This window comes from Alligator mississippiensis, chromosome 12, assembly GCF_030867095.1.
Source record: "Alligator mississippiensis isolate rAllMis1 chromosome 12, rAllMis1, whole genome shotgun sequence".
Taxonomy (NCBI): domain Eukaryota; kingdom Metazoa; phylum Chordata; order Crocodylia; family Alligatoridae; genus Alligator; species Alligator mississippiensis.
Window position 1 is genome coordinate 37,140,892 of NC_081835.1, and position 27,327 is coordinate 37,168,218.

A 27,327-nucleotide genomic window follows, 5' to 3' on the forward strand; every position below is an offset into this window, starting at 1 on the left:
GAATTAAACTAAGGGAACTTGCAGAAGAATAATTTTTATTTGCGATGGTTTATTGATCAGTAATACAGAAAATTAAGCCTAGATAATTTGATAAGAGCTCCTTTATAAGTCCAGTCAGGACAGAAAGACATAGCTCTGTCTCACAAATTAAAAAGAGAACATTTATTCAGAGAGGCCATAAGAGCATCAGTAGATTAGTTTCCTTCCCTAATTAGAAAATTCTGAAAGCCAACTCAACACACAGCCATCCAGCATTGTGTCCAGAATTCTTGGTTTTGGGATTTCAGGTAGAAAGTAGGCCAGGTTTCAGCTCTGCAGCTACAATTACCATAGGCAGTTTTGATCTGTTCTTACAGCATGAGAAGTGAATTATTTTTACAGATATATGCTTCATAATCTTCAGAATATTTGACATCACACACAGGAGTTATTGCATTAGAATGGCTTATCATAAAGCCATGACAACACTTGTTGGATTAGCATTGCTAGTATGATTCTTAAATTCAAGGGGGAAAAAAGTATCACTGAGCAATTCCATTTATGGAAGTTTCAAACTTGGAAAGCATTCCCATAAGACTACCCAAATTTAACAAAGACTACCTCTATTTAATACAATGTCATTTAGATTGTCAAAAACCATATTTTCAAGCATGCTACACTGCCCCCCTTGAATACTACACCCCCTTTCATATACCGTACCTTGTTTTTAGAAAGGCAGAAAGAAGAAAGTGTGTGTGTGTGTGGGGGGGAGGGGGGGGTGTTGTTGAGTTCTAGCTGTAAAGAGCGTGGACAGAGCCTAATCTTCAGCTTGCTCAACCTCTCTTTTGTGCTTAGGCAGAAAATACAGTTTTGACCCTTTCACAGCTGAACTGCCAGCAGCTCTTGGCTGCTCAACCAAAAACTTAAATTGTAGCTGCTGTGAAGACTGAACTTCACGGGTAGAGCTAAGTATTTTGAAAAGAGCCAAAAAACAGTCTGCAGGGCTGTAAAATAGGAGAGACCAGGAGTAAATAACAGCAAAATTGTCAAAGAAGGGACAGTTTGATTAGTGGAACATCAAGACCATTTAAAAGGAGAGGGTTGTTAACAGCTGTGGAATGAAGAGCAATTGACAGGAATCATAGATTATAAGGAGCCATGACATCAATAGACTCTCTCAGCACTGCCTAAATAGAAATGCCACTACTGTGGCCAGTCAGCTGGTTTTAAATGTGGGTGGGACCACAACTGCATCCACTCTCTAGATCCGCCATGCTACATTCTGCCCTTCCCTCTATGAAGCCGCCAGAGAAAAAGTAGTATCAGCCATTTAAAATGTGTACTCCAATTCTGGAAGGCTACTTATCGGGGAAAACTAGTATACAATATGTGAGTAAATACAATCATTAATAACTTTCTTGTTTAAACTCATCTTTTCCCATCATTAAATGTGCGATACAGAGGTGCGATACATTGGTCCAATATCAGATCGGCACTGATATAAAGAAAATTGACTATATTGGAAATCGGCCTGATGTGGCCGATAAATGCCCGTGCATGCGTGCAGCCACAGCATAGCACGCAGGCAGTGGGGAGCACAGTCTGGCAGCATGGAGAGCTGCGTGCAACTGGTAAGCTGTTGTGGTGAAAGGCGAGAGGGAGGGAAGGATTATGGGGGGCAGATCAACACCCCCGGCGGTAAAGGAGGGAGTGGGGTTGCAGTAGGCACTACCCAGCCAGGGCAGGACAGGATGGAGCCGATATGCCTCCTTAAAAATCGGCTATTGTATTAGACCCTGTGGCGGCGAAGCGCCCCCACAGGCGAGTGAGGGGGAGAAGAGGGGACCCACAGACCCCAGACCCCGAGAGCAAGCCCCCAGAAGGGCATACGTACTGGCAGAGGGGCAGCGGGAGGAAGAGCCGCATCCGCGGCTGCAGCCGCGCGAGCCGCCATTACGCCGGCTCTGGCAACAGCTGTTCCCCGCGCGGCGAACAGCTGAGCCAATCCCAGCGGCTGGAGCGGCCGCTGCGGGAGGATTTAAAAACGCCGGCAGGACAGGGAAGGGGGGAGAGCCAGGGAAAGAGAGTACGGGTGTGCTGCCCGTGCTGCAGGCTCTCGCACGGAGCGTTGAGGACCCCGCCTGCGGGTCTCAAGCAGGCAGTGTAGGCAAGAGCTGGAAGCCTTTCGCCAGCAGCCAAGCGAGAGGCAGTCAGAGAGTGCACGCCGAGGCACTCTCTCTGCGTCCTGAAGCGGCAGACGCACAGTAGGCAGGGGAGCGCCCTGCAGACGGGAGGAAAGGGGAGACAGCGGAGGCCCCAGGAGGGGGCTGGAACCAGGGGAAGCACCCACCAGCTCCCCCTGGTTCGGAGGAGTATTATCTATAAGGGAGGAGAAAGGAGAAACCCCTCTCAGCAGGAGGGAGGACAACCGGGAACCGGTCAGAGGCCATCATACTGGGCCTGGCAACATCTGGAAGACATCGCCCAGCGGTTGGCGTGTGGACGGGGTGTAGGGGAGGCGGAGCCCCGTAGATCACCGCGTCCGATAACCATGAGTAACACCGTCTATCGGGAGGCCCCACCCAGGATAAAGATCTCCACTGGAGACCCCTCTGAAGGTAATTGAGTACATCCAAGTCGTGGCAGGTGAGTTGAGGGGAGGGGGCAACACCCCGATAGGCCAGGCGGAGCGAGGTGCAGGCTCCACAGCCCCCAAAATCTCTATCAGGGAACTTCTACCCAACGCTTAATCATAAACTGAGTGGTTGAACCAGGGTCCACAGAGCCCCAGCCTAGCTTGTTGCTGATGGCGAGTCCACACATGCCTCAGGCAGGTGACAGGGAAGGGGCCAGGGATGCATGGCCACAACAAGGATTGGGACCCTTGTGGCTTCCTTGCCATCCACTCCTGGCATACCAACATCTTACAAATCAAATCTGTGGGTGTTTTTGGCACTCTGCCCAGAAATGTTGTCGACCACTGAGCTAGACTCTTAAAACCTGGATCATGATTACTTGTGAACCAGTGGCTAAGTGGACAGACAGACATGAACACAATCCTGTCCTGGGAAAATAAATGAAACAAAACAAACCAAAAAAGGATTTTGCCAGTATGTTTGTAACATGATTCCGGAAATTACAGACCAGCAAGTCTTACATCTATTCCTGTCAAATTGGTAGAATCTTTATTAAAATTAAAATCAGTAGTCCTACAGATAAATAGTACATATCGGGGATAAGTCAGCATAGTTTTTGAATATGGAAAACTTATTTCACTCATCTGCTGGCAAGATAAGATGGTGTTCAACACATGGATAGGAAGGTTCCAGTTGATATATTTGAATTTTTAAAAAGCTTCTGCTAAAGAACCCTCACCAAAGGTTCTAAAAAAAATTTTAAAAAACCTGGGTTGCCACAGGATTGGAAATAAGGTCCTTTCATGGATCGAAAGTTGATTAAAGGATAAGAAACAGAGTATGGCTAAATGGTCATTTTTCAGGGTGGAGGAAAGTTGACAGTCAGGTCTGTGCCAGGATCTGTGGGCGGTGGGGAGCTGGTTTTGTTCCATATATTCATAAATAACCCAGAAAAGGGAATGCACAGTGAAATCTCCAAGTCTGCAGATGATACTGAATTATTCCAGGTAGGCAAATCCCAAAATGATGGGGCGAAGGCCCGGAAAGATCTCACAAAATTGAGTGAGGGGGCAAAAGTAACAGCAGATAAACCTCAATGTTGAAAAGTGAAAAATAATACACAGGAAAAAATAACCAAAGGAAAGAAACCTTGGAATCACTGTAAATGGTTCTGTAAAAAACATTGCCTGAATATGTGGTGGTGACCAAACAAAGCAATACAATGTTGGTCATCAAAACAAAAATGATACAGCATAAATCTATACTACATTCGCATCTTGAATACTATGTGCAGTTATGGTCTCCACATTTCAAAAAGGATGCAATGGAACTAGAAAAGGTACACAGAAGGGCTACAAGGATAATCAGAGGTATGGGGCAGCTATTTACCAGAAGCAACTAAAAAGGCTAGGAATCTTCACTTTGGAAAGGTGAAGGCTGAGGGGTGATATGATAAGGGGTCTAATAAACTCATGATGGGGTATAGATAAACTGAGCAGAGAATTGTTATTCACCAAGTCCCAGGACACAAGACCTAGTGGGTACCCAATGAAATTATCAGAAAGTGGGTTTAAAACAAAGTAGAGTAAGTACTTTATTTATACAGCACATAGTTAAACTTGTAGAACTCATTGCCATAGTGACCATAGGGGCAAACAGCATACCCAGGTTCAAAGGGGGATTAGCTAAACTCATGGAGGACAGATCCATTGGAAGCAATTAAATCATCGGTGGTCTATCCCAAACATCCCTAGAACAGCGATGATTGATGCCAGGGAGGATATGGCAGGGGATGACTGCGATATGCCCTTTCAAGTATTTTCCTTCGTTCACTTGCCACTATTAGAGGTAGAACTATTAGTTATAGACCTGCAAGCCCACTCAGTGATTAGGAAGAGACAACTAAATGCACAGCAAGTTTCATGGGACAAGTTAGAATAAAAACAGGAACAGGAGTGCAGGTTACAGATTAGTAACTAGGATGCAAAGGGAGGACACCAAGCACTGAATTCCAGCTGGTGCTCACCCCTGCTTAATATATCTAAGAAACCAGAGGATGCTGCCCAGTGAACTCTGTTCAAAAACATGCACAAACAATGGAAAAACACAGACAGCCCCTTAGTTGCCCAAGCGTCCTCAAGTTACTCCTTCCTAGTCTGCTAGATGGACAGCTTAGCCAGGGCCAAGAGATTGACCAGAAGTTCTCAGGACTTTGTGGGGCTATGGATAGGACATGCACAAAATAAAAGGGCAAGGAAAAAGGTGCAACCAGAAAATAAAGACATTCTTGAGGACGTAGAAGGGGAGCTGCAGCCTGGTACGCTCCAGATACACTTGCAATACAGTCTCCCTTTGGCTGCAGAAGGGACAATGGTGTCAGGGGAGTCTATTAAGCATGCCAGGCACACACCCATGCCAAAACCTCCACGCAAGAGCTACCAACCTAGATCCCTTGAGGGTCATAGGACAAAGATAGATTACTGGCTAGTAGAGGTGCGCAAAACGGGCCATATAAAATTCAGATTCGGGTTCAACCCGAATTGGGGACAGTGATTTGATTCGTTGATTCAGATCACTGTCCCCGATTCAATTCAGCCAAATCCAAATCTGAAGATTTGATGCTGATTCAGAGAAGCAGTGATTTAACCATAGACATAGCTTTAAATGTTTTTACTACATACCTCAAGGTACCATGTGGCTTGTGAATGCTGAGATGGTGGGGCGGGTGGAGCGTCCCACAGGAGCATAGGAAGGCCCACCCCTGCATTCTTGACAGTGAACCCGAAAGTCGACTGGAAGTACTGGGTCCACCGCCGAATGCGCAGTCTCCCCCACCCCCAGCTCAGCAACAAGCCATGGAGGGACCCTGGGTGTCCCCCCAGACCCAGGAGGGTACCAGTCACCAAGCTGGTAACGGTGCAGGGGAGCTTCTAGTCCACTTCCGGATGTGTGGCCGAGCGCACTGGGGGCCTCCACCCCCCACTCTCCTGTGGGACACTCTATTCACCCCACCATCTCAGCATTCACAAGACACATGGTACCTTGAGGTATGTAGAAAAAACATTTAAAGCTGTGTCTATCTGAATTGTCAAATCTTTCCGAATCAATTTAGAGAGATTAAAGGGTCTCTTGATTCGATTTGGATTCAGAGATTCAGCCACCGAATCGGGCTAAATCTCTGCCAAATTGAATCAGTGACCGAAGCTTTGCACAGCCCTACTGGCTGGTCCATGGGGGCTCCTCACCGTTGAAGGTGCCCTACTATTTGGTGTCTGGATAAGAAATATGGAGCACAAGGGCATCCAGCTGGCACCAACAAGCTGTTCAAAAGTGGACTGGATGCTTTCCCCAGGTCTGCTGAGTTGGTGTAGCAGGAGTCCCAAAAGGGGCTGGTGAGGCAGGGATGCCACAACTAGTTTCAGAGGGTGGCGGGGAACATGGACAGGTGGGGACTACCAGCATCTATTGTATGGCAGTAAGGAATATGGGGCAGCATCGAGTTCCTGAAGTAACTAACAAGTAGAATATGGCATGAGGAGCTCTATGCACTAGTCCAATGCAGAGAGATTTGCCTATGCCTGCCTGACAAAATCCAGGAGGTCCCAAATATGAGTGATGTTGACAAGAACCAGCCTCTGGCACCCCCAGGATGACTCTACTACCAACAACACCCAGCTATGGGTTTTTCAACAGGGGCTCAGTGAGAAGGTCCATGGATCTGGAAGAGAAAACCCCCTCCATGTACTGGAGAGGTCCTGGTAGAAAAATCAGGCAGCTCACTGAGGTCTCGCATTGGGAAACCTCGCAGACAGAGCTGCCAGTCATATCAGAACACTGAGAAAGCAGAGGATGGTATGCCCCTCAGGCACCATGCTGCCAGACTACAAACACCACAGAGAAGCTTCTTCTGGCCTGAAGACTGAGGGTGCACACGGACCAGGTCCTACTCCCCCATGAGGAAAACCAGGCATAAGACACCTGCGGAGTGGTCATCCTGGCCAAAGGAACCCCAGCACCCATTTCTGGAGGTGCCTGGTACTGAGCCAATGCTTGAGCATAGATAGGATGACTTCACTGATGACCAGCCCTCCTGTCCATGTCCAAAGGCAAATGACAAGCCATCCCTATAAGCAAGCTCAAGAAAATCCCAGACCAGGTACAAGTTGTTCAAGGTAGTATGCCCTGGAACTATGCAAGTCTAATCAGGGTGAGTCATGTTCACTTGCACAGACCTTAGCCACCATGAGTTGCTTTTATATAGGCTGCAAAGTCATACAGAAAGAGTGAGACTAGGCACCAGTTCCTCAGGTTGCAAGGGTGCCCTTTTTTGGGAAGCAAGGTCAGTACAGCCCACCTGCTAGAGATATGGGTTTTCCAGAAAATTTTGAATCGAAAAGTTTTCCAATGACCTAACTAGAGCGTGATCTGATTTAGCATGTTTATTTGACTTTTATTTAGTAAAAAAAATAAAAAGTACCCCCATGTTAATTTTATATCCCAATAGCCACAAGTATTTGAACTGAAATATTCAATTAGGAAAAAAAATTAAACCATATTAAGTGTGTTGTATTTAATGTTATATCCAAACAAATTCAAAGTTTTATGTGGAAAGAAATTATTTTTATTGGAATACTTGTAAAAATGTAAAGACAATACACAATAGCATGTACTTCCCTTACATTGCTTGTTTAAATTTAAGAAAAAAAAACAAAGGCACTGAAAACTGTTGACACACTAGTTTAAACTCATCCAAAGAACTGTGCATGATGCACCGTGGTTGTCCACTCATCTGCTTCTTCCACTGAGGTCACTGTGGCACCTCCAGTTTCACCGTCACTATTGTGCAGAATCACGTACACTACTTACTAGTTCCATTTCAGAATCAGATTGAGGCAAATCTGATTCAGAACTACTTGAACCATATTCTCTTTCGCTAAAGGATAGTTTTACCAATGAGTCTATGGGCAAAGGCAACTTATCACACTGCACCTTCTTCACTAATTATGCTTCTGACTGCTTCTCCAGAAGCAAGAGATTCTGAGAAACAGAAACAAGCTTAGTGGTGCATTCATTTGATAGTCTATTTCTCTTTTTTGCCTTGATTGAGCAGAAAGCCTTTCAGTTCCATCCACAAGAAGCTGCAGTCAGGTGTTACAGTATCCCTTTCACCATGCAAGAAGAGACATTCTCTGCTGCCTGCCAAATGATGTCTTTTGCTCCAAAAGTTTTTTTTCGCATGGTACTCGGCAATGTCTGTCATCCCGGCTATTTTGTCAATGTTGAGGACATTCTTAGCTACTTCCATAATTGTATCAAGAGCAGTAGATAATTCATCTTCTGATAAATGTTGTCCTCTGTGTTGAGGATCCAAAAGGTTTGCTGCCAGATGAACTGGATGACAACAAAACTCAGATCTCTTAGTAAACATTTGTTTTACTTCTTTTTTGGACACAGGTGAAGAAGGCAAAAGCTCAATTAGACTTTCATTCAGTTGTCTGAATATCTCTGGAATATTTAAAAGGCTTGGTGCATCTCCTTTAAGTTTCTTGACAGCCACTGAAATTGGTAGTAGCTAACTGAATGCTCCTTGAACTCGAACCCAGTCACATCGTTGTCAAGAATCTGCTTCTAAATGTTCATGGGAATAATCTGGGATACTGTGTCATCTATTGAAGCACACTGCAAACAGTTCTTTGTGTACAGCAAACCATGTAAACACTTCGTAGCTGAGCCCCATCCAGTTTCTCCTGGCAATAAAAGTGCATTTTCCTTCCCCCGCTTCTCTTTCTGTAATTTCTTCAAAATCCAATTAGCAATATGACAATTGCTGAATACCTTCACAATTGCTTTTCAGTTTGCCAATATTCACTGTACTCCCACTTCACTGTATTCCCACTTACTATGTCCTTTGCCAAAAAGATTCAACCCATGAGCAAGACAGCCAAATACTATTAAATTAGGATACTGTGCCTTTAATATTTGCCGTGCAGCTTTCATGTTACTCGCATTATCAGTTACAAGAGCTTGTACCCTAGAGGGACCTGCACTTTCAATCTCTTCATTCAGTAATGTGGCTATGTATTCACCTGTATGACTAGATCTGGTAGCAGTTGCTTTCAGGAATCTTGGTTCAGGTATTGCTAACAATGTTCAATAAAGGATTTCCTTGTATATCAGTCCATCCATCTGACATCAGAGTCAGTGATTCTGCTTGACAAATCCTTTGAATAACCATTGTTTAAATTCTGTCATACTCTCTATCTAAGAGAGAATGTGATAAGCAATAACATGACAGTAATTTATATGATGGGTGAATTAGCTTGTGATGTTCCTTCCAGTATTGATCTGTAGTTATGGAAAGAGCTGTACCACTTGCAAATATAGCTCGAGCTAATATCTCATCTGCTTTTCCTTGATCTTCTTTTGACGTTTTGTCCACAAAGCTTGATAAAAAGCTTGACTGTCTTGAACAGCTACTCATGGTGGATCGCATATCTGGTGACAGTGATGTTGAAAGCGAGGATTCCTGCCGCTTCTTCCCCCAGACCTGGCAGCTCAACATCTTCATTTTCCATTTTTTGCAAATCTGCTATTTCACTTGAGCTACCAAGTTCCTGCAACAAAAGGGGGGAAAGATTTTTATTTCAGCCTATTCTAGTCTGGCCTCATCCATCAGAAGGAGAAGCGGCAGGGAGCTTTCCTTCCCCCCTTCCCTGCCAGAAAAAACACTTTGCTGCTCAACTTGCTGCTCAGTTGCGCAGGGACTGCAAAGCCAAAGGAAAGTATACTCTGGCCTCTGCCATCAGCCAGAGGACTAAGCTCACTCTGCTGGGTTGAAATAGTTAGCTATTTATCTATTATGTCATTTTTTAAATAATTATTCTTAAGCCTAAGCCACTTTGGGTGCTTAGTGCAAGCAGAAGAGTAGGATACAACCAACCAAACAAGTCCACAGTTGCATTAACAACTTTTAAAATGATAATGGTTTAAAACAATATAGATGCTAATCTATACTGTGTGTTGTTTAACATATTAATTTGTTTACTTACACAGGATTCTTGAAGTAGACTTTTCTCAGATGATGTTGTTCCACCACTTGGTTATATCAGCTTTCTGTATATGGCTTGTACTCTTTCAGGACAGTTTCTACAGTTTCATGTTATTAAATGTTTCTTCGTTCTTGTTGCATTGTTAGCATACTCCTGCCTGCAATATTTGCATCTACCAACTTTCTTGTACGTGCACCCCCTACAAAAAAGCGCCACTGACACTGTCAGCAGCGCCTATGGGCAGTTGCCACTGCCCCACTTCTCCCCCGCTGCCGACACAGCCAGCAGTGTCTGCGGGTGGTCAGCGATTGCTGTTCGATGCTGCCAGCGGCATCTATGGGTAGCTGCCAACCCCTGGTTGGTGGTTGCCACTCCCCCTGACGACAGTGCCAGCGGCATCTGCAGGAGCTCCCCGCTCCCTGCCACTGTTGTGCCCCCCCAGCTGCTTGGGGCATTCATCATTCATGTCACTAGAAAGATGAAGATCCTTTCTAGCCAGGAGTAACATGCCTGATGTTCCTCTACTTTGAGGGAGGTGAACATGGTTGCGTTGTCAGGGTATTGGGCAAGCCAGAAATTCATCAGAAATTGAGTGATGATCTCCCTCTTCGGATATCTATGGTCACCTGGCTCCACTCTCTGCCAGTTCAGTCCTGCACCTCAAGGGTGATGCTGAAGTGTCCAAGAACCAGGTACTCATGAGGGCTCCGAGTACTGTGGTAGTTGATAGAATATCATCTCCAAATTGTTCACAGGGGCATAGATGTTAAGTAGGTTCAGGATTCACTCCTATTTTTGGTCCCAGCACCATTTCAACCATATGAACGATCCCTGGCTGCAAGCCGAAGGAGAACAGAGTCACTACCTCACACATCTCTGAGGTGGCTGAAGTGGCTTTGATGGCCGGGGTCATGCAGGTCTTCTTAAGCCACAGCATAGAGCAGGGCTGTCCAACTTCTGGGTCACTGGGGGCCATGCGCAGTGCGAACTACAGACCCAGGGTCCACATACTGTACATACTGCTTGCTATGCAGGAAGCACCAATCCCCCCCCAGCATGGGTAGCCCAATCCCACCACCACCAGTACTAAACATAGCCAAGCAGGGAGCCTGGTTCCTCCCCACCATATCCACAGCTTTGGTCCTCCTCCCAGGTAGACACCATGCAGGCAGCTCCCCTCTGCCACTGTGCCAACAGCATGGCATGCGCGGCCCATGTGCAACATGGGCACCCTAGAACCCTTTCCTGCTGTGTTGCACCATCTCCAGGAAAAGAGGCAGCAAGCAGAAGAGGAACCCAAAGACTCAGGCCACCACTGTAGCAGGAGCAGTGGGAAGAGTGGCCACTAGGCAGGAGCCCATGAGCCACATGCAGCCTTCAAGCCACCACTTAGAATCATAGAGCCGGAAGGGACCCTAAAGGATCATCGGGTCCAGCCCCCTGCATGAGCAGAAAAGACATCTGGGGTCAGGTGACCCCAGCCAGGTGACTGTCCAGTCTTCTCTTGAAAACCTCTAGGGTAGGTGACTGCACCACCTCTGCAGGGAACTCGTTCCATAGTCAGGACACCCTAGTTGTGAAGAAGTTTTTCCTAAGGTTCAGCCTGAAACTATTTTCCAGGAGTTTGTGGCCATTGTTTCTAGTTTTCCCCTAGGGTGCCCTGGTGAACACGTCTCACCGAGTCCCAGAGGTACACCTCTGATATAGCGGTAAGCCACAATCAGGTCCCCTCTCAGCCTTCTTTTCTTTAGGCTGAAGAGTCCAAGACCCCTCAGCCTCTCCTTGTATGGCTTGCCATGCAAGTCCCTGATCATACAGGTGGCCCTTCTCTGGACCCTCTCAAGCTTTAGCATGTCCTTGTTGAAGTGTGGCGCCCAGAACTGAACGCAATACTCCAGCTGCGGAGATATGCACCCCATATCTTGGTGTCGTCCACAAACTTGGCCAATTGGCTTTTTACCCCCCTCATCCAGGTTGTTGATAAAGATGTGGAACAGCATTGGGCCAAGTATGGACCCCTGGGGTATGCTGCTGTCCACATCGCGCCCGGATGACATCAATCTGTTCATCTGGACTCTCTGCATCCTACCCTGCAACCATTTTCGCACCCACTTGACAGTCCCGCAGTTGAGCCTGATATCTTCCAGTTTTCTGATCAGTACCTCATGGGATACCAGGTCAAAGGCTTTCTGGAAGTTGAGGTATATGATGTCAACCACTTTTCTCTCATCCAGGTGATGAGTCACCTGATCATAGAAAGAAATGAGGTTGGTCAGACAAGACCTGCCTGCGATGAAGCCATGCTGGCTGTAATTCAGTATCATGCCTTCTGCAAGTTTGTCACATATAGCACTTGAACCACTCTGACAAAGTACTCCCTCAGCCAGAAACAAAAGAGTACCTGGCATTTGTAAAGACACATTCTGCAGCCACAGACATTAAGGGTGGAGATTGTGAAAGTCTTCGTGTCTGCGAGGTGGTGATGGGAGGCTTAACGGGTGCATCTTGAAGGTTGGTGCCAGTTGCTAGGCCCAGCAGCAACCCTGACCTCCTCCCATAGACACAGAGGATATAATAGCAGCTGTGGGTTCACTGGCAGTTCCTGGCATTATACCTCTTAGGTCCCTTGTCCTACCCTAATAGGGGCCTCTTCTTCACAGCTCTGAAGATTTGGTGGTAATCCCTGCCGCAATCCAGGATGAGCTTCACCTTGTTCCCAGACCATAGTGTACTTTTCAGGAATGGAAGCAACTCTTCCCCAGGCACTCTCAGGGCCAAGAGAATTATAATTTACACTGAGCCTACAGAGTCCCAATAGTCCTACTACTCATTTCTGGGTAGGGTCAAGGCTCCTCCCAACTCATACGGTGGATAAGCACATCTCCCTACTCTTCCTCAGTGGGGGCAGAGGCCTGATGGAACACTGGCCAAATCACCTAATCTGCTGTCCCGTGACACCAATCGGGGGGGAGAGGGAGGCAGAATGCAGCCCCTGAAGGGAGAGAAGGGATAGTCAAGGTAGGTGGCAGGGCAGGAAACAAGAGGCTCTGCACAAAGTCCTACTTAGTGTTCAGTTGTCTACTGAAGTATCCTCCCCTCCTCAGGAAAGCCAGAGAATTTACTCCAAAGATGGGTTTTCAGGCACAGCCCTAGACATGACAGGGTTCAAATTATTGTCAATCCCTTTCTTTGGTGGGGAGAGAAGCCTCCTCCAGATGGACTCAGCTGTGCCTGGACCATCTGCTTGGTGAGGGTGGCTACTCATCGCCCTCTGAAGGCCAGCTCCCACTCAACATGTGGGTGGGCTGCAGATGAATCAGTCCCTGATGAAGGAGGCAGCGTTGGGCTAGAGCAGGGGCGAGCAATTATTTTGGGCAGAGGGCCGCTTACTGAGTTTTGGCAAGCCATCAAGGGCTGCATGATAGGCAGCCAGGGGCAGATAAATATTAATTTTCTAAATTTTTTAGGGGCCCCATGGGCCAGATAGAATGGCCTGGCGGGCTGCATCTGACCCCCAGGCTGCATTTTGCCCACCCCTGGGCTAGAGAGTGGCAACAGCAGTGCTATTCTCACTGAGCAGAGCACACAGGCTAGCATCTACTGATGCTAAAAAGTCCAAGGAACCTGTGGATACTGCCCAGTGAAGCTCTGGCAAAATACATGCAGGACTCCCTCTCCCTGAAGGTGTTCCCCACCACTTGGTTTGGGCAGGACAGTGTATGATGTGGAGCATGAGCATGTAAAGATAGCTGTGATGGGTTGTGTGAAAACCAAATATAGCAGTGAATGCCAAGGAGTGTCTTGAGGCAGGGGCCCCACAACTAGCTCCCAAGTGATGGGTGGATATGGGTGCAGGACCTCTGGGATGTTGGGCAGTGGTTCCCAAACTCTGACAGATTGCACACCACCAATTCAAAACAATACAACCTTAAGTACCACCAGCACATTTTTTAGTTCAACTTTAAGCACCACCAGCAAATTCATATAAAGTAATTATAATAAGTCTATTAACACATACCACTGACAGGTTGTCTGCATACCACTGGTGGTACCCGTACCACAGATTGGGAACTGCTGCTGTATGGGAAGGAAGTGGGCAGCAGGGGGACCTTGACTTCCTGTAGTAAACAGCAGTGAACATGCAGTGGGGGCAGCTCCATGCATCAGACAAGAGTGGAGGGATCTGTCCACCTCCGCCTAGCAAGTCCAGGAGGTCCCCAATATAGGTGATGTTGGCCAGGACCATCCTCCAGTACACACAGGATACCTGTCACCAGCACCACAAGCTGTGGGTTTTTCAGCAGGGGCTCAGCTAGAAGGTCTATGTCCTGGGCAATCACATCTGAGGATGATCACACCAACTTCCAGGCTCTGAGGAGGTCCTGGCAGAACTCCAGCAGTTGGCTGAGGCCTGTTATGGGGAGACTTCTTGGGTAGAAGAGCTGCCAGTCATATCAAAACCCTTAGACGTGGCAGAGAAAAGCAGGCCCAACAAGGCATCACAGCACCTGATTACTGGCAGTGTAAAGGAGCTTCTGTAGAGCTTGAAGGCAGAAAGTGCACAACTGGCCACAGATGCGGACCAGGTCCTGCCCCTGTCCCTCCCCCTCCCCCCCCCCATGAAAGGGGAGGCACAGAACACCTTCAAAGACCCAGTGCTGTCCTGGCAGAAGAACCTCTGCACCCATCTCTGGAGACTGGCCAAGACTTCTTAGGGCATAGGCAGGGTGCTGAACCAGTGGCAGAGCATGAACAGGACATGCTGGCTGATGATCAGCGCTCTACCACAGAGAGAGAGATACACTGAATAACTCCTGTCACGCCTGCATCCACTCAGACATCTTGGTTTCAAGTTAGTCTCAGTTCTCCAGTGGGGAGAGGCATCTGGGGGACAGGTAAGCCCCCAGACACAGCAGCAAGACTGGATACAGGCAGTCCTCAGACTTACGACACAATTGCTTCCTGAAAACCAGGTCTTAAATTGAAACGTTGCAACTCGGAACCAATTCTCTCATAAGAAACAATGTTATAAATGCAAGATTGGTTCCTGAACCAAGGCCCCATACCCTATTTTCACCAAAAATACCCCAGAATTTTGTATTTTGTCAATTACAGATGAGTAATATAGCTACATTAATGTATTTATATTGTAAATAGCAATCATATTGATTTGGAACGACTTTTTTGAGGTAACTTTTCTGGACTTTTTGAAAGGGTCTTGGTTGGACTTTTTGAAGGGTTCTCAGCTGGAGTCTTCTCAGGGGACTTGGCTGCGGATTTTTCTGGAGTCTTGTCTCCTTTCTTAAAGAAAGTATTCAAGGAAGTTTGGACAGATGTTCTCCAGGGAGATGAGTGATACAGCCAACTTATTCACAGGCGTGGCATTGCATTAGATTAAGCGTTGAAAAGTCAAAACAGGCGTTGTAAAGTCGAAACAGGGTGTCAATTTATAAATGTCATAAGTGTGAAATGCTGTAACTTGAAATGTTTTAAGTCAAGGACTACTTGTACTTTAGAATGCATGTGGGAGCAAACCCACATGCCATCAGTCACTCACTGTCAAGCCATATGTGCCAGGTCACTCGGGTTTGTGATAGTGAGGAGCATGTTGTCAGCATACATAGAAAGGACCACTCATGGCCAAATCCAAGAGCACCAACCCCATCATCCACTTATGTTAGTGGCAGAGAAAGGGCTTGACAGCAACATTGTAGAGCTGGCTCAACAAGGGGAAGCCTGGATGCACTCCCCACTCAAAGGGGATGGGCTCTGTAAGCATCCAGTTGAGTTTGATGATGTACCAGATCACTCCTGTCTAGGAACAAGTCAGTGGAACTGACCCAAACTGAGGTCTCAACAGATGAGGTCATAGACATAATTGGTAAGCTAAATAGTAGCAAATCACCAGAACCTAATGTTATTCACCCTAGACTCTTAAAGAAGCTGAGATCAGAAACTACCAAACTCTTTACTGGAGTATGCAAGTTATCATTAAAAATATCCTCAGTAACACAGGACTGTAGGACTGGAAAATGTGACCCCATATTTAAAAAAGGTTCTAGAGGGGGTGAAGGGAACTAGAGGCCAGTAAGCCTAACTTCTGTTCCTGGAAAACTGGTAGAAAATGTTAATAATAAAAACAAAGAATTGTTTAGCACATAGATGACCATGACTTGCTGGGGAAGAATCAACATGGTTTTGTCAAAGGGAAATTGTGCTTCACCAACCTACTAGAGTTCTTTCTGGGTGTCTATAACAAGGTGGCTTGATGCGATCCAGTTGACAGAATATATCTGGACTTCCAGAAGACTCTGACAAGGTCGCCCAACAGATGCTCTTAACTAAGTTAGGTAATCATGGGATTACAGGGAACGTCCACATGTGGCTTAAGAGGTTGGCTCCAAGATTCCAGCCAGGAAAGAGTATAAATGGTCAGTTTTCAGGATGGAAAGTAGTAAATAGCAGGACCCCCCCCCAGGGATCTGTGTTGGGACCAGTGCCATTTGACATATTCATAAGTGATCTGGAAAAGGGGATGAGTAGCCAGGTAGCCAAATTTGCTAGTGACACAAAATTATTCAAAGTGGTAAAGACCAAGACTGTGAGAAACTAACAGAAGGTTCTGACACAATTGAGCAAATGGTTAACTAAATGGCAGATGAAATTCTATGTAGATAAGCATAAAGTGATGCACGTGGGCAAACATAACCTGAACTATACCTACTCTGTAAGAACCTATGCATACACTATGATGGACTCTATATTAACTGTTACCACACAGGAAAGAGATCACAGAATCATAGAAAATTAAGGTTGGAAGGAACTTCAGAAGGTAATCTAGTCCAACCCCCTGCTCAAATCAGGTCCATCTCCAACATGATGACAAAGCCCTGGCTGGAATTAAGCCAGGCCTTAAAAATCTTCAAGGATAGAGATTCCACCACCTCTCTAGATAACCCATTTCAGTGATTCACCACCCTTCTAGTGAGAGTGTTTTCCCCCCTACCTACTACAGAGATATCCAACCTGCACTTCCCTGGCTGCAATTTTGAGACCACTGCTCCTTGTTCTGTCATCTGCCACCACTGGGAACAGTCTAACTCCATCCTCTTTGGAACCACCCTTCAGGTAGTTGAAAGTGCTATCAAATCCTCCCACTCTGTCTTCTCTTCTGCAGACTAAGTAAGACCAGTTCCCTCAGCCTCTCCTCAGAAGTCACATGCCCCATCTCCCTAATCATTTTTATTCTCCGCTGGACTCTCTCCAGCTTGTCCACATCCTTTCTGTATGTGGAAAGGGGGGCCCAAAACTGGATACAGAACTCCAGATGTGGCTTCACCAGTGCAGAAGAGAGAAATAATTACTTCCTTTGATCTGCTGGCAATGCTTCTACTAATGCAGCCTAGAATGCTGTTAGCCTTCTTGGTAATGAGGGCACACTGCTGACTCGCATGACTCATTCAGCTTATTGTCCACTGTAGACCCCAGATCCTTTTCTGCAGAGCTGCTGCTTAGCTAGTTGCCCCAAGCCTGTACCAGTACATGGGATTCTTCCGTCCTAAGTGCAGGACTTTGCACTTGTCCTTGTTGAACATGAGATTTCTTTTGGCCCAATCCTCCCATTTGTCTAGGTCACTCTGAATCTTAGCCCTACTGTCTAGCGTATCCACTACCCCCCCCAGCTTGTTGTCACATTTGTGATCTTGCTGAGTGTGCAATCCATCCCATCTTCTAGACCGTTAATGAAGATACTGAACAAAATCTGGATCTGGGAGTTCTGGTGGATAGTTCACTAAAAACAGCAGCTCGATGATCAGCAGCCATCAAAAAGGCAAACAAAATGTTAGGGATTATTAAAAAAGGAACTGTAAACAAAACGGAAAGTATCATTATGCCCCTTTATAAATTAATGGTGTGCCCACACCTTGAATACCGTGTCCAGTCCTGGTCTCCACACCTCAAAAAGGATGTAGAAGAACTAGAGAAGGTGCAGAGAAGGGCAACAAGAATGATTAGTGGTATGAAGGTGCTTCCATAAGAGAAGAGACTAAAGGGGGTCTAATTCAGTTTAGAAAAAAAGAGATGCTTGAAGGGAGACATGATAGCAGTTTACAAAATACTAAATGATGAAGAAAAAACAAATAAAGATTTATTTTTTACTGTCTCTCAATACAAGAACTAGGGGTCATAAAATGAAGCTAGTAGGTAGTACGTTTAAAAGTAATGAAAGGAAGTTTTTTCACACAGCGTGTAATTAAGGTGGGGAAATCATTGCCACTAGATGTTGCGGAAGTTGACAGTTTAGTCCAGAGGTGGGCAAAATGCAGCCCGCCAGGCCATTCTATCTGGCATGCAGGGCCACTAAAAAATTTAGAAAATTAATATTTATCTGCCCCTGGCTGCCTGTCATGTGGCCCTCAATGACTTGCCAAAACTCAGTAGGCAACCCTCAGCCCAAAATAATCGACTAAACCAGGGGGCAGATTCAAAAATGGATTAGAGAAATTCTTGGAGTAAAGGCGCATCAGTAGCTCTTGAGCATAGGAGTTCAGGAACAGCCTCTGAATCAGAACTTCCTAGACCTTAAATGCTGGAGGCTGCAAGTAGAAAAACAACAGTGGAAAAAACCCATGGTCATACCCATTTCACTCTCCCTTTCAGCATTCACTCTCTGCCACTATGTGACAGAGGATACTGGGCAAGAGGGACCTATGGTCTGATCCACTAAATGACAATTCTTATGATCTTAGGCACTCTGCAGAGGCATAAAGCATCCAGAAAAGCCACACAAGGTGCTAACTGAAGTTGAATGACCTAAGAGTGCCTATGAGGTATCCATGATCCACCCACCCTGTTAAACACTTCCTCCTGGTCAAGGGACAGGAGGACAAGTGACAAGCCACCTTTACATGCAAGCTCAAGGATATTCTGGACCAGGTAAAAGTTGTTGAAGATGGCACATGCTAGAATAGTGTTCATCATGTACCTTGTCAGGTACATCATGTCCACCAACACAGACTTTAGCTACAGTAAGATGGCTTTCTCTACAAACCTGTAGTCTGTGCAGAGAAGCAAGACTGGCCATCAGCTCCTCAGGCCAGAGGGGTACCTCTTTTTGGGCACCAAGATCAGCATGACCCCAATACACGATAAGGAGATTTCCCCATCTCCTTCAGACTTGGCCCAAATTGTAGCCAGAAGGCCTGGTTGAACTCCACAGTCAGTCAAACAATGACCAGAGAGACTTGGCGGGCATCAGGTGAAGGGCTTCTGAGACCTCAGCCAGGGCCTGAGGACCCTCCTGCTGGTCCTGATCACCTGCACTGCCCCTCCCACAGGACCTGACAGATATGAGCATTGGTCAGATCTAGCAAGAATTCTACAAAAAGGCCCTCGACCTTTCTTGCAACACAGTGGGATCCATCCTCCACCAGGAGGCACATGATGTACATCTTGGCATCCCTCCTCTTTTCCCGCCCACATCCTCCAGTAGACTGTTGTTGAAGTGTCAGTTAGGCAGTAGGCTGGCCACAGGCACTCAGGTCATAGAGTAACAACAGCACAGGCAAGGTGGTGATCACCAATGGGAGCCGGCCAAATACCAGAGGTGTAGACTTGGAGAGTGTTTAGCAGGGAGATGTAAATCCTGTTCAGCCAGGAGTGGTGTCCCTGAAGTTCTTCTACCCTTACCCAAATGTTGCATTGTCATGAGGGTGGTGGGCACACCAGATATCCATCAAAGAATGATCAGAGATGACCCTCCTTTGGATATCTGCAGCAGCCTAGTTCTACTCCCTGACAGTTCAGTCCTGCATCTCCAGGATAATATCAAAGTCCCCACTGAGAACCAGATACTCATGAGGGCACAGGGTGCCAAGAACTAGCTGACTTCGAGTAAACTGCATCACCCCCAGGTTCTGAAGAGCAGCACAGATGTTAACAAAGTTTCAACCCGGAGATGGAGCAAGCAGCCTGGCACCACCTCAGCCACCTGCAGGATCACTAGTGTGGACTGTAACAGGGCCTTGCCCTGTTACTAGGGCAGGAGCGGGCAATTATTTCGGGCAGAGGGCCGCTTACTGAGTTTTGGCAAGCCATCGAGGGCCGCATGACAGGTAGCCAGTGGCAGATAAATATTAATTTTCTAAATTTTTTTAGGGGCCCCATGGGCCGGATAGAATAGCTTGGTGGGCCACATCTGACCTGCGGGCCGCATTTTGCCCACCCCTGTACTAGGGGGTCGGGGGAGTCTGAACAACCCCACACCTCAGAAGCACCTCTGCACACCCACCCCAGACCTGGGAGAACTCACCAGAGGCTTGGGGAACCAGGTCCTGGGACACAGTGAGCCCCACAGCAAGGGAGCTGACACAGGTGTGGGGAGTGAGAGAGGATTAGGCATGTGAGCCCAGAGTGGGAAGGATAAAAGACACTGAAAGCAGCCTCAAGGGGCTGCATCTGGCCAGGGAGCAGGCTGCCTGGAGCCTGGAGTTGCTAGGGGTTAAGCAGCCACCAAGAGAACGCAGAGCAGGGCTCTTTTCTGTTTGCTCGCTTGCTTGATCATTTGCTTTGTTGCACAAGCCTGCAGGCACTGCAAAGTCTCTGAAAGATAAGAGGCAGCCAGGAGGTGAAGCCTGGAAGAACCAGTGGAAGACAGCTAAGTGCTAACTTATTTGTTTAACTTCCTTTGTTTTGCATTGCTAACAAGCCTGGGGTGGCTTCCAAGTATTATCCACTAGCCTGGCTGCAGCAGAGGCAAGGGCCCTGAACAGTGGGTTCTTGGCCAAAGCCAGCAGCAAAAGTAAAACTGGTCAGCTCAACTAGGTTGACCAAACATACCCTGCGGTGACCTGCCCAAACTCTGCCCATAGCAGCCTACATGGACCTGGGGAGAACCAGGATGCCACCCCCTGTCTCCATGAGAGAGTGCTCCCCAGAAACAGCAGAGTATTCTGCCTGTCAGAGGCAGGAAAGTACCTGGAATCTATGGAGACCCCCCTCCCCCCTGCAGCCACAGATGTTGATGTTTACAACAGTGACGGTCCACATTGGTGGGGGGTGGTGGGAAACTTAGTGGGGGCTTCATGGGGGCAGTGCCAGCTGCACAGCCTGGCAGCAACCCCACTGCCCTCCCATAGATGTAAAAAGGTATTGTGAAAGCTGGGGGCCTACTAATAGTTTTCAGGCATTTCTCTTCTTGGGAACCTTGCCCACCCCCACCAGAGCCCTCAGGGCACTTAGGATCTGGTGGAAATCCCCCCACCCCCGCAAGAGTCAGGGTGAGGTCCATCTTGTTCCCAGAGCACAGCATGCTCTCCAGGAACAGGAGCAACTCCTCCCTGGGCCAAGAGATCTGCAGGCTTCACTGAGCCCACAGGTTCCCAATCATCTTCTTCCTGGTCCTTGGGTTCTGCAGCAAGCTCTTTCCGAATCCCTGAAGAAAAGGGGAGAGTGGGAAGGGTATGCGTATGCATCTCTACCATCCTCTGCTGCTGCTCCAGCTTGAAGGAACTCCAGCAACACTAGCAAGGGCCCTATACCACCATCAGCTATGATACCTCTGCATCTGTCCTCATGTGTTAAGTCCCGCACTCCAATCCCCAGGGATTAACTTTTCCCCTCCCCTCCTGTGTGCATCAGTCTCTGCATTTATTCTCCAGCCCCCACTCCGTGTTTCTGCCCTCCCTTGGGCAAAAAGACTCTCCCCAGCCTCCCCTCCCCCTATGCACATACAGCACTTTCCAACCCCCACAACTTTGTCACATACAATGCAGCCTGAGGGGACACCCCTGACAAACCCTCCCAGTTAGCCAAACCCTTATCCCATACACAGAGGGGAGTCCCGCATTCCCTCTTCACCCCACCCAACCTACAACGGCAGGGCAAGAGACCCCTAAGGCAGTCCCAAACAAGAGGACAGACAATGAGACAGGGGAGAAGAACCAGAACCTGAGGGCTTCTTCTATTCAGTCTCCTTCCAACAGGGGCATGGAACCCCACTCCCCCATCAAAACGAAGGCAAGCACAAGGGCTCCCCAGCTGCCTCCTTCAAAGGCAAAGGGCCTGATACCAAAGACAGCACCTCTACCTGCTGGAACCAGGCGTGTCTCATCAGACAGCACCCCACCCACTCAGCCTATGCCCAAGCAGCTGTAGGGAAATTGCAGCCTCCCCACCATGGGTCCTTCATCACCTGTGCCCACAACCTTGGACAACTGGGGCCACTTCCCTAATATTACCAGGCAACATGGGGAATGCTGTTACCTGCACCCTGATATGCAAGTACTGGTGCAAGTTAGAAGCCTCCAAGATTGTGGCAGCCTCCAAGATGCATGACAAGGGAGTGTTCTTCCTTGCCACATAAGCCACCACCCAAGAGGCAATGGAGAAGGGGATCTCTGCTGAGGCATCTACATCTCCCTCAACCCTCGGGGAACCAGGGTGGTCCCACGCTCTGTCCCATCTTTCCTCCCCAACATGGTCCTCAGGCTCCCCCTCTTCAGCTTGGGGAATACTACCTTGCCAGTCACCACTCTGTTGCTGCAGTGCCAAGACCCCAACCTCTACTACGTGCAGTCCTTCTGCCACTAGGTCACTATCCAGCAGTAAGCACAAGGGCAGAGATCAAGGGGTCCTTTATTATTCCCCTTCAGGAAACTGTATACAAGATCTACATGGTGGGGAAAGGAAGCACAAAGTGCCAGGCACTGGGGAAACTCTGCCAGGAGTGCCCCATGAGCCAGTAAAAGAAAACACCATGAACCTCTGCTAAAGAGATAGGTGCCAACACTACCAGCATCCCTGGCACCACAATTCCCAGGACACAGTCCTTCCACAAGCTCTGGACACCCTGTGCCACAACAATCAGCAGGGTCTCAGGCTTGAGGGGAGAGGGCAGGCAAAGGAAGCAAGGAGGGCATTTCTGCCCTCACTACCCCACCACCACCCCCTTGCCCAATATCGACCCCTTCCTCAAGAGCCAACTCATCCCCTGCTCACCCCAAAGGTGAGCAAGTTACGGTCCCCAGCAGAATGTAATCAGCCACCCATTCCAAGCAAAAGGTCTGGGTGCACATTAGTCCTTCCAATAGAGAAGGCCCCCTTGCACCACCCAAGAGGAGGGCTGACATTAAGATGAACCCTGCACCTCTCTATGGCAGGCACCACCACCACCAAGATGCCCATAGCGTCTTCTCCAGACCCCATCAATGCCACCCCTGCCATAGCCCTCAGTCCTCTACCTCCAAACTCAACTGATGAAGAGAAAAAAGCAGGGCCCCCCCAACAGTCAACCAAACCCCAAGAAGAACATTGTGCAGATCCCCGTCTCCTGCCCTGCCACCCACCTTGTTGACCCCTCCCCTGTCTCCGAGGGCTGCATCACTCCCTCTATGAGTGTCAAGGGGCAAAGCGGACTGGGTGGTTTGGGTGTTGAGGGGGCAAGCCCAGGTGGAGAGCAAGAGCCAGCAGCCCAAAGCCAGCAGCTCCAGCCAGCCATCAATTCCCACATGGGGAAAGTGATTGGTGGCCCCTGCTGGAGGCAGGATCTAGGCTAGATGTACCACTCGTCTGACCCAGTATTTCACTAATTTTGTCGGCATATTTTTCTTTATCTATGATGGGTACAAGCAGAGTTTAACCTGAGATCCAAAGTGATCTTGTAAGGGGCATTCAGTGAATCACTCTATAGGATCAGAAAGTTCTAAGTTTGAAAACAAATATCAGACAGTTAGCTACTAATCTATAAAGAGTCAAACAATATTAGCAAGGATTCAAACAATATTAACATTTGGGGGCTGGACCCAATGATCTTGCAAAGTCCCTTCCAGCCCTAACATCTATGTAGAGAAAGATTTTGAAGTTAAAAATAGGACGAGACGTATGGGCTATTTTTACTGTAATTGAACTCAGCAACTTTTAAATCACACTTGGCCCAACACTCACAAAAGGATTCAGTCTTGTGACTCGAAAAAGCTTACAACTCATCTTCTCATTACACCAGAACTGAACAAAGGAAGAGCTCTTGCAGATAGTAAATATCAAACATGTCTGCTCTACAGCAAGACCCACAAATACAGAACCAAATTTGGTGAATTTCAAAAATAAGATGCTTTCCAAATTGTAAAACGTTCCCACTGTCCTACAGCTTTTCAATTTTTTATACTGTCTGTGAAACACACCTTGGCTCAGCTGCCTGCTAAATTCCTCTATAAGTGAAGTTATATTACCAAGGGTAATACCAAAAAAAAAAAAAAAAAAAAATTATTCTGTTTTTACTGGGCAGCTGCATAATTTAATTATGAAGCCAGCAGAAAGATACCATTTCAAAAAACGATGATATAAGACAGAAATAGAAACTTGAAACAAAACAGGTGAGAAGAATTCGGTCAGAACCATGCATTTTAATCTTACCTTACTGCGATTTGGTGGAAACTTCAAAAAACGCAGCACCACACAGCGCTACAGACAGAAAAAAAAGGGAAAAGATTGTTTTATTAGCATAAAGACACAATAAGGTAATTCAGACAGCTACAGCTGAAGTATTTAAGAAACTGAACAATTTTAAAGGAAGGCATGGTAGGCAAGTCTTGTGATTCAGGCCTCAGATTCAAGCCAATTGGTTTGTTACCAGCTCTGCCAAAAGACCTCCTGTGAGATCTTAAATAAATCACTCTATGCTTTCATCATCTCAATTCTAATATTATAAAAGCCTTAGTTAGTTAGTCTGCCTCTCTGTCCATCTGTAACGCTTTATTTGTACTGTGACTGGCTGACTGAAACAGCCAATCAGAGTGCTCCAAAAACACTGGGACTGGAGATGGCGCAGTGGAGTGCCGCCATGACAGTGGGGCAGAAGGGGGTAGAGAGAGCAGGTCAGCCCCGAAATAGCAGGTGGGGAGGGTGGGGGGAGCAGGACTGTTCCCCCACCCCTAACCAGAGAAGAAGCGGGGTCAGAGGACATGGGGCTTGGTCCCCACGTGCGCCCCCACTATGATGGCAGCCCAGCCCCGAAGCAGCCCTGAGGTGGCAGCGACGGAGGGAATGACGCGGAGGGGGCAAGGCTAGTGGTATAGGCCTCCCCCTAGCCACCTGAGGCAGCAGGGGGCTGACAGAGGGAAAAATGGGCCCAGACGCAGCACAGCTGGGGGAGCGGGGGGGGAGCGGAGCTGGATGACCAGTGCCGGACAAGAAGTGGGGGCAGGGCCAGACACGATCCATTCACACCTCCCCCCCCCCACCACATCAAGGATGAGACCAGCAAGAAGGGACTGGGGACAAAGTGCACAGAGGGTGGGGGAACTGAGGCCTGCAGCAGGTGAGGGAACTTGGAGCCAACAGCGCCGCAGGGTGGAGTGGGCCCAGACCCCAAGCAGCAGGGGGCGAGTGGCCCCAGGCCCAGCGTGGGTGGAGGGGGAGAAGTGGACCTGGGCTGGTCACAGCAGTGGGAAAGTGGGGAGCAGGCCTGTGCACACTCCTGCCCTCCCCCTGCTACCACAGTGGGGAACAGGGGAGTGGCCCTGGACCACAGGGGACAGAGGGGAAGGGAAGGAGTGGGCCCAGGCCTGGCACAGGGGGTGGGGGGTAGGAGCAGGCCCACTGCAGCAGGGCTTGGGGGGGGGGGAGGTAGAGGCAGGCCTGGGCTGATGCAGCAGCAGTGGTGGGGGGAGGGGAGGAGCTGGCCCAGGTGCAATGCATGGGGTGTGAGGGAGGACCGAGGGCAGTGGAAAAGCCAACCCACCGCAGCAGGGCGGGGGGGGAGAGCAGCAGGTCCGGCCCGATGCAGCAGCGGTGGGGGAGTGGAGGAGCGGGCCTCCTCCCCTGCGTCTGCTCCTCCCGTCCCCCCACCACCATGTCAGCCCAGGCCCACTGCTCCATCCCCCAGATGCCTCAGCAGGCTGGCTTCTCCCCACCCTTGGGCCCACATTCCTCCCCCACATCAGGCCCAAGACCATTCCTTCCCTCCCCCTGCCATCGCGGCAGGGAAGGGGGCAGTGGGCTGGGACCCCAAGCAGCACCAGAGAAGGAGGGTGGTACAGGCCCGGACCTCTGTTCCCACACACTCTCCCTCCCCCACCCTCCCCCCCATCATTCTTGACAGGCAGTTCGCTAATAAGGATAATATTTCCATACCTTACCATAGTATTGAGAAGACATGATGGCTAGAAAATACAAAAAGTGAGATTCAGTATCTTCCCTATGCTTTAAAGGAAATCTGTATGTCCTAAAGTCATTGTCCTTCTAGAAGTGTTTTTACATAAGAGAATATCATAGGGTTTGAGATAGAGGACATTTTTACTCATGCTACTCAACAGTGACAATGTCAAATGCTGCCGCTTCCGCTTGGAGTCCAGGCCCACTGCAGCCTGCGGCACTGCCAGCAGCTCCAAGGAGTGGGTGGGGGGGCGGGGGGCAGCACTGCTGGGCTTGGTCCCTCTGCCCTCCATGAGCTGTGTCCCCAAGTCCCTTCCTGCTGGTCCCATTCTTGGGGGGGGGGGGGGGGGAGGAGGAAGCACAATGACAATGCTTTTCATATCTAAAAGTAGTACTCAACTGAGGATTGAATTTAGAGCAAATGAGCAAGTATCAAGATAAACTACCACAGCTTGACAACTAAGTCCCCATGCAAAGTCAAAGAGTGTAGATTCCCCAGATATGCCTAAAATATTACAGAAATTTTACCTAAAAGTTAAAATATTTCAGAACAGTTTTTGGTAATTTCCTAATTTTATGCAGAAAATATATACTGAAGATAAATAGCAAACAGTGTAAAATAATACTTCTCACACCCAATTTATTACTTTCATTTTAAAAGGTAAAACACAAAAATGCTACTGGAAATTTAATGAAAATTTAGATTATGTCCTTGATAACAAAATGGATTACTACCTACCTACCTACCTACATACAATCACTTTCTGCAGAGAAGGAAAAAAAATATTAGTCAAGGAATCCTTGCATTCACAAGGATTACTTATAATCAATATTCTTTATCAAATGGAAATATGGAAGTTTATAATCTAAGAGCCTATTCTTTATTCTCAAGTAGGGGCTACGGGACTAAACACATTTTATAATGTACTATGCTAGACAATGTATATACAGAGAAAAAGTCCATTTACAATACATAACTGTCACATTAATAACGGTGGGATAACACAGACCTGGTGGGACTCCTCCCATGACTGGGCCACAGGTATAGATGGCTATACCCTGTACAGGAGAGATCGAGTGGACAAAAGGGGCGGGGGTGTAGCTCTCTACGTCAAGAGAAGCTACACATCCCTGCAAGCCAACATTGGTGCCCGAGGTGGACGACTGGAGACCCTCTGGGTTAAAATCCATGGGGAACATGGCACAGGGGACACGGTGGGAGTCTACTACAGACCTCCCACCCAGGATCAAGAGTTTGACCAGGAGTTTGTCAGGGAATTGGCTGAGGTTGCACACTCCCAGTGCATGATTGTCATGGGAGACTTCAGCTACCAAGACATCTCATGGGAAGAGCACTCAGCCAAATCCAAATGGTCGCAAAGCTTCCTCACATGTGGATAAGTTCTATCTGATGCAAGAAGTCTACGAGCTGACGAGAGGTGAAGCGCTGCTCGACCTGGTACTGGCAATGGGGGATGATCTGATCAGTGACCTAACGATCAAAGGAAAGC

At 47.9% G+C, this 27,327-nt stretch overlaps 1 protein-coding gene across 1 annotated transcript in view; it reads right to left on the reverse strand.

The window, feature by feature from the left end:
• The window catches only part of IPPK (inositol-pentakisphosphate 2-kinase), a 136,208-nt gene that overhangs the window by 69,159 nt on the left and 39,722 nt on the right, over positions 1 to 27,327 (reverse strand). Inside the window, exon 2 of the mRNA XM_014595391.3 lies at positions 24,077 to 24,124. Within this exon, the coding sequence (XP_014450877.1) occupies positions 24,077 to 24,124 (48 nt within the window). The remainder of the gene's footprint in view (positions 1 to 24,076; positions 24,125 to 27,327) is intronic.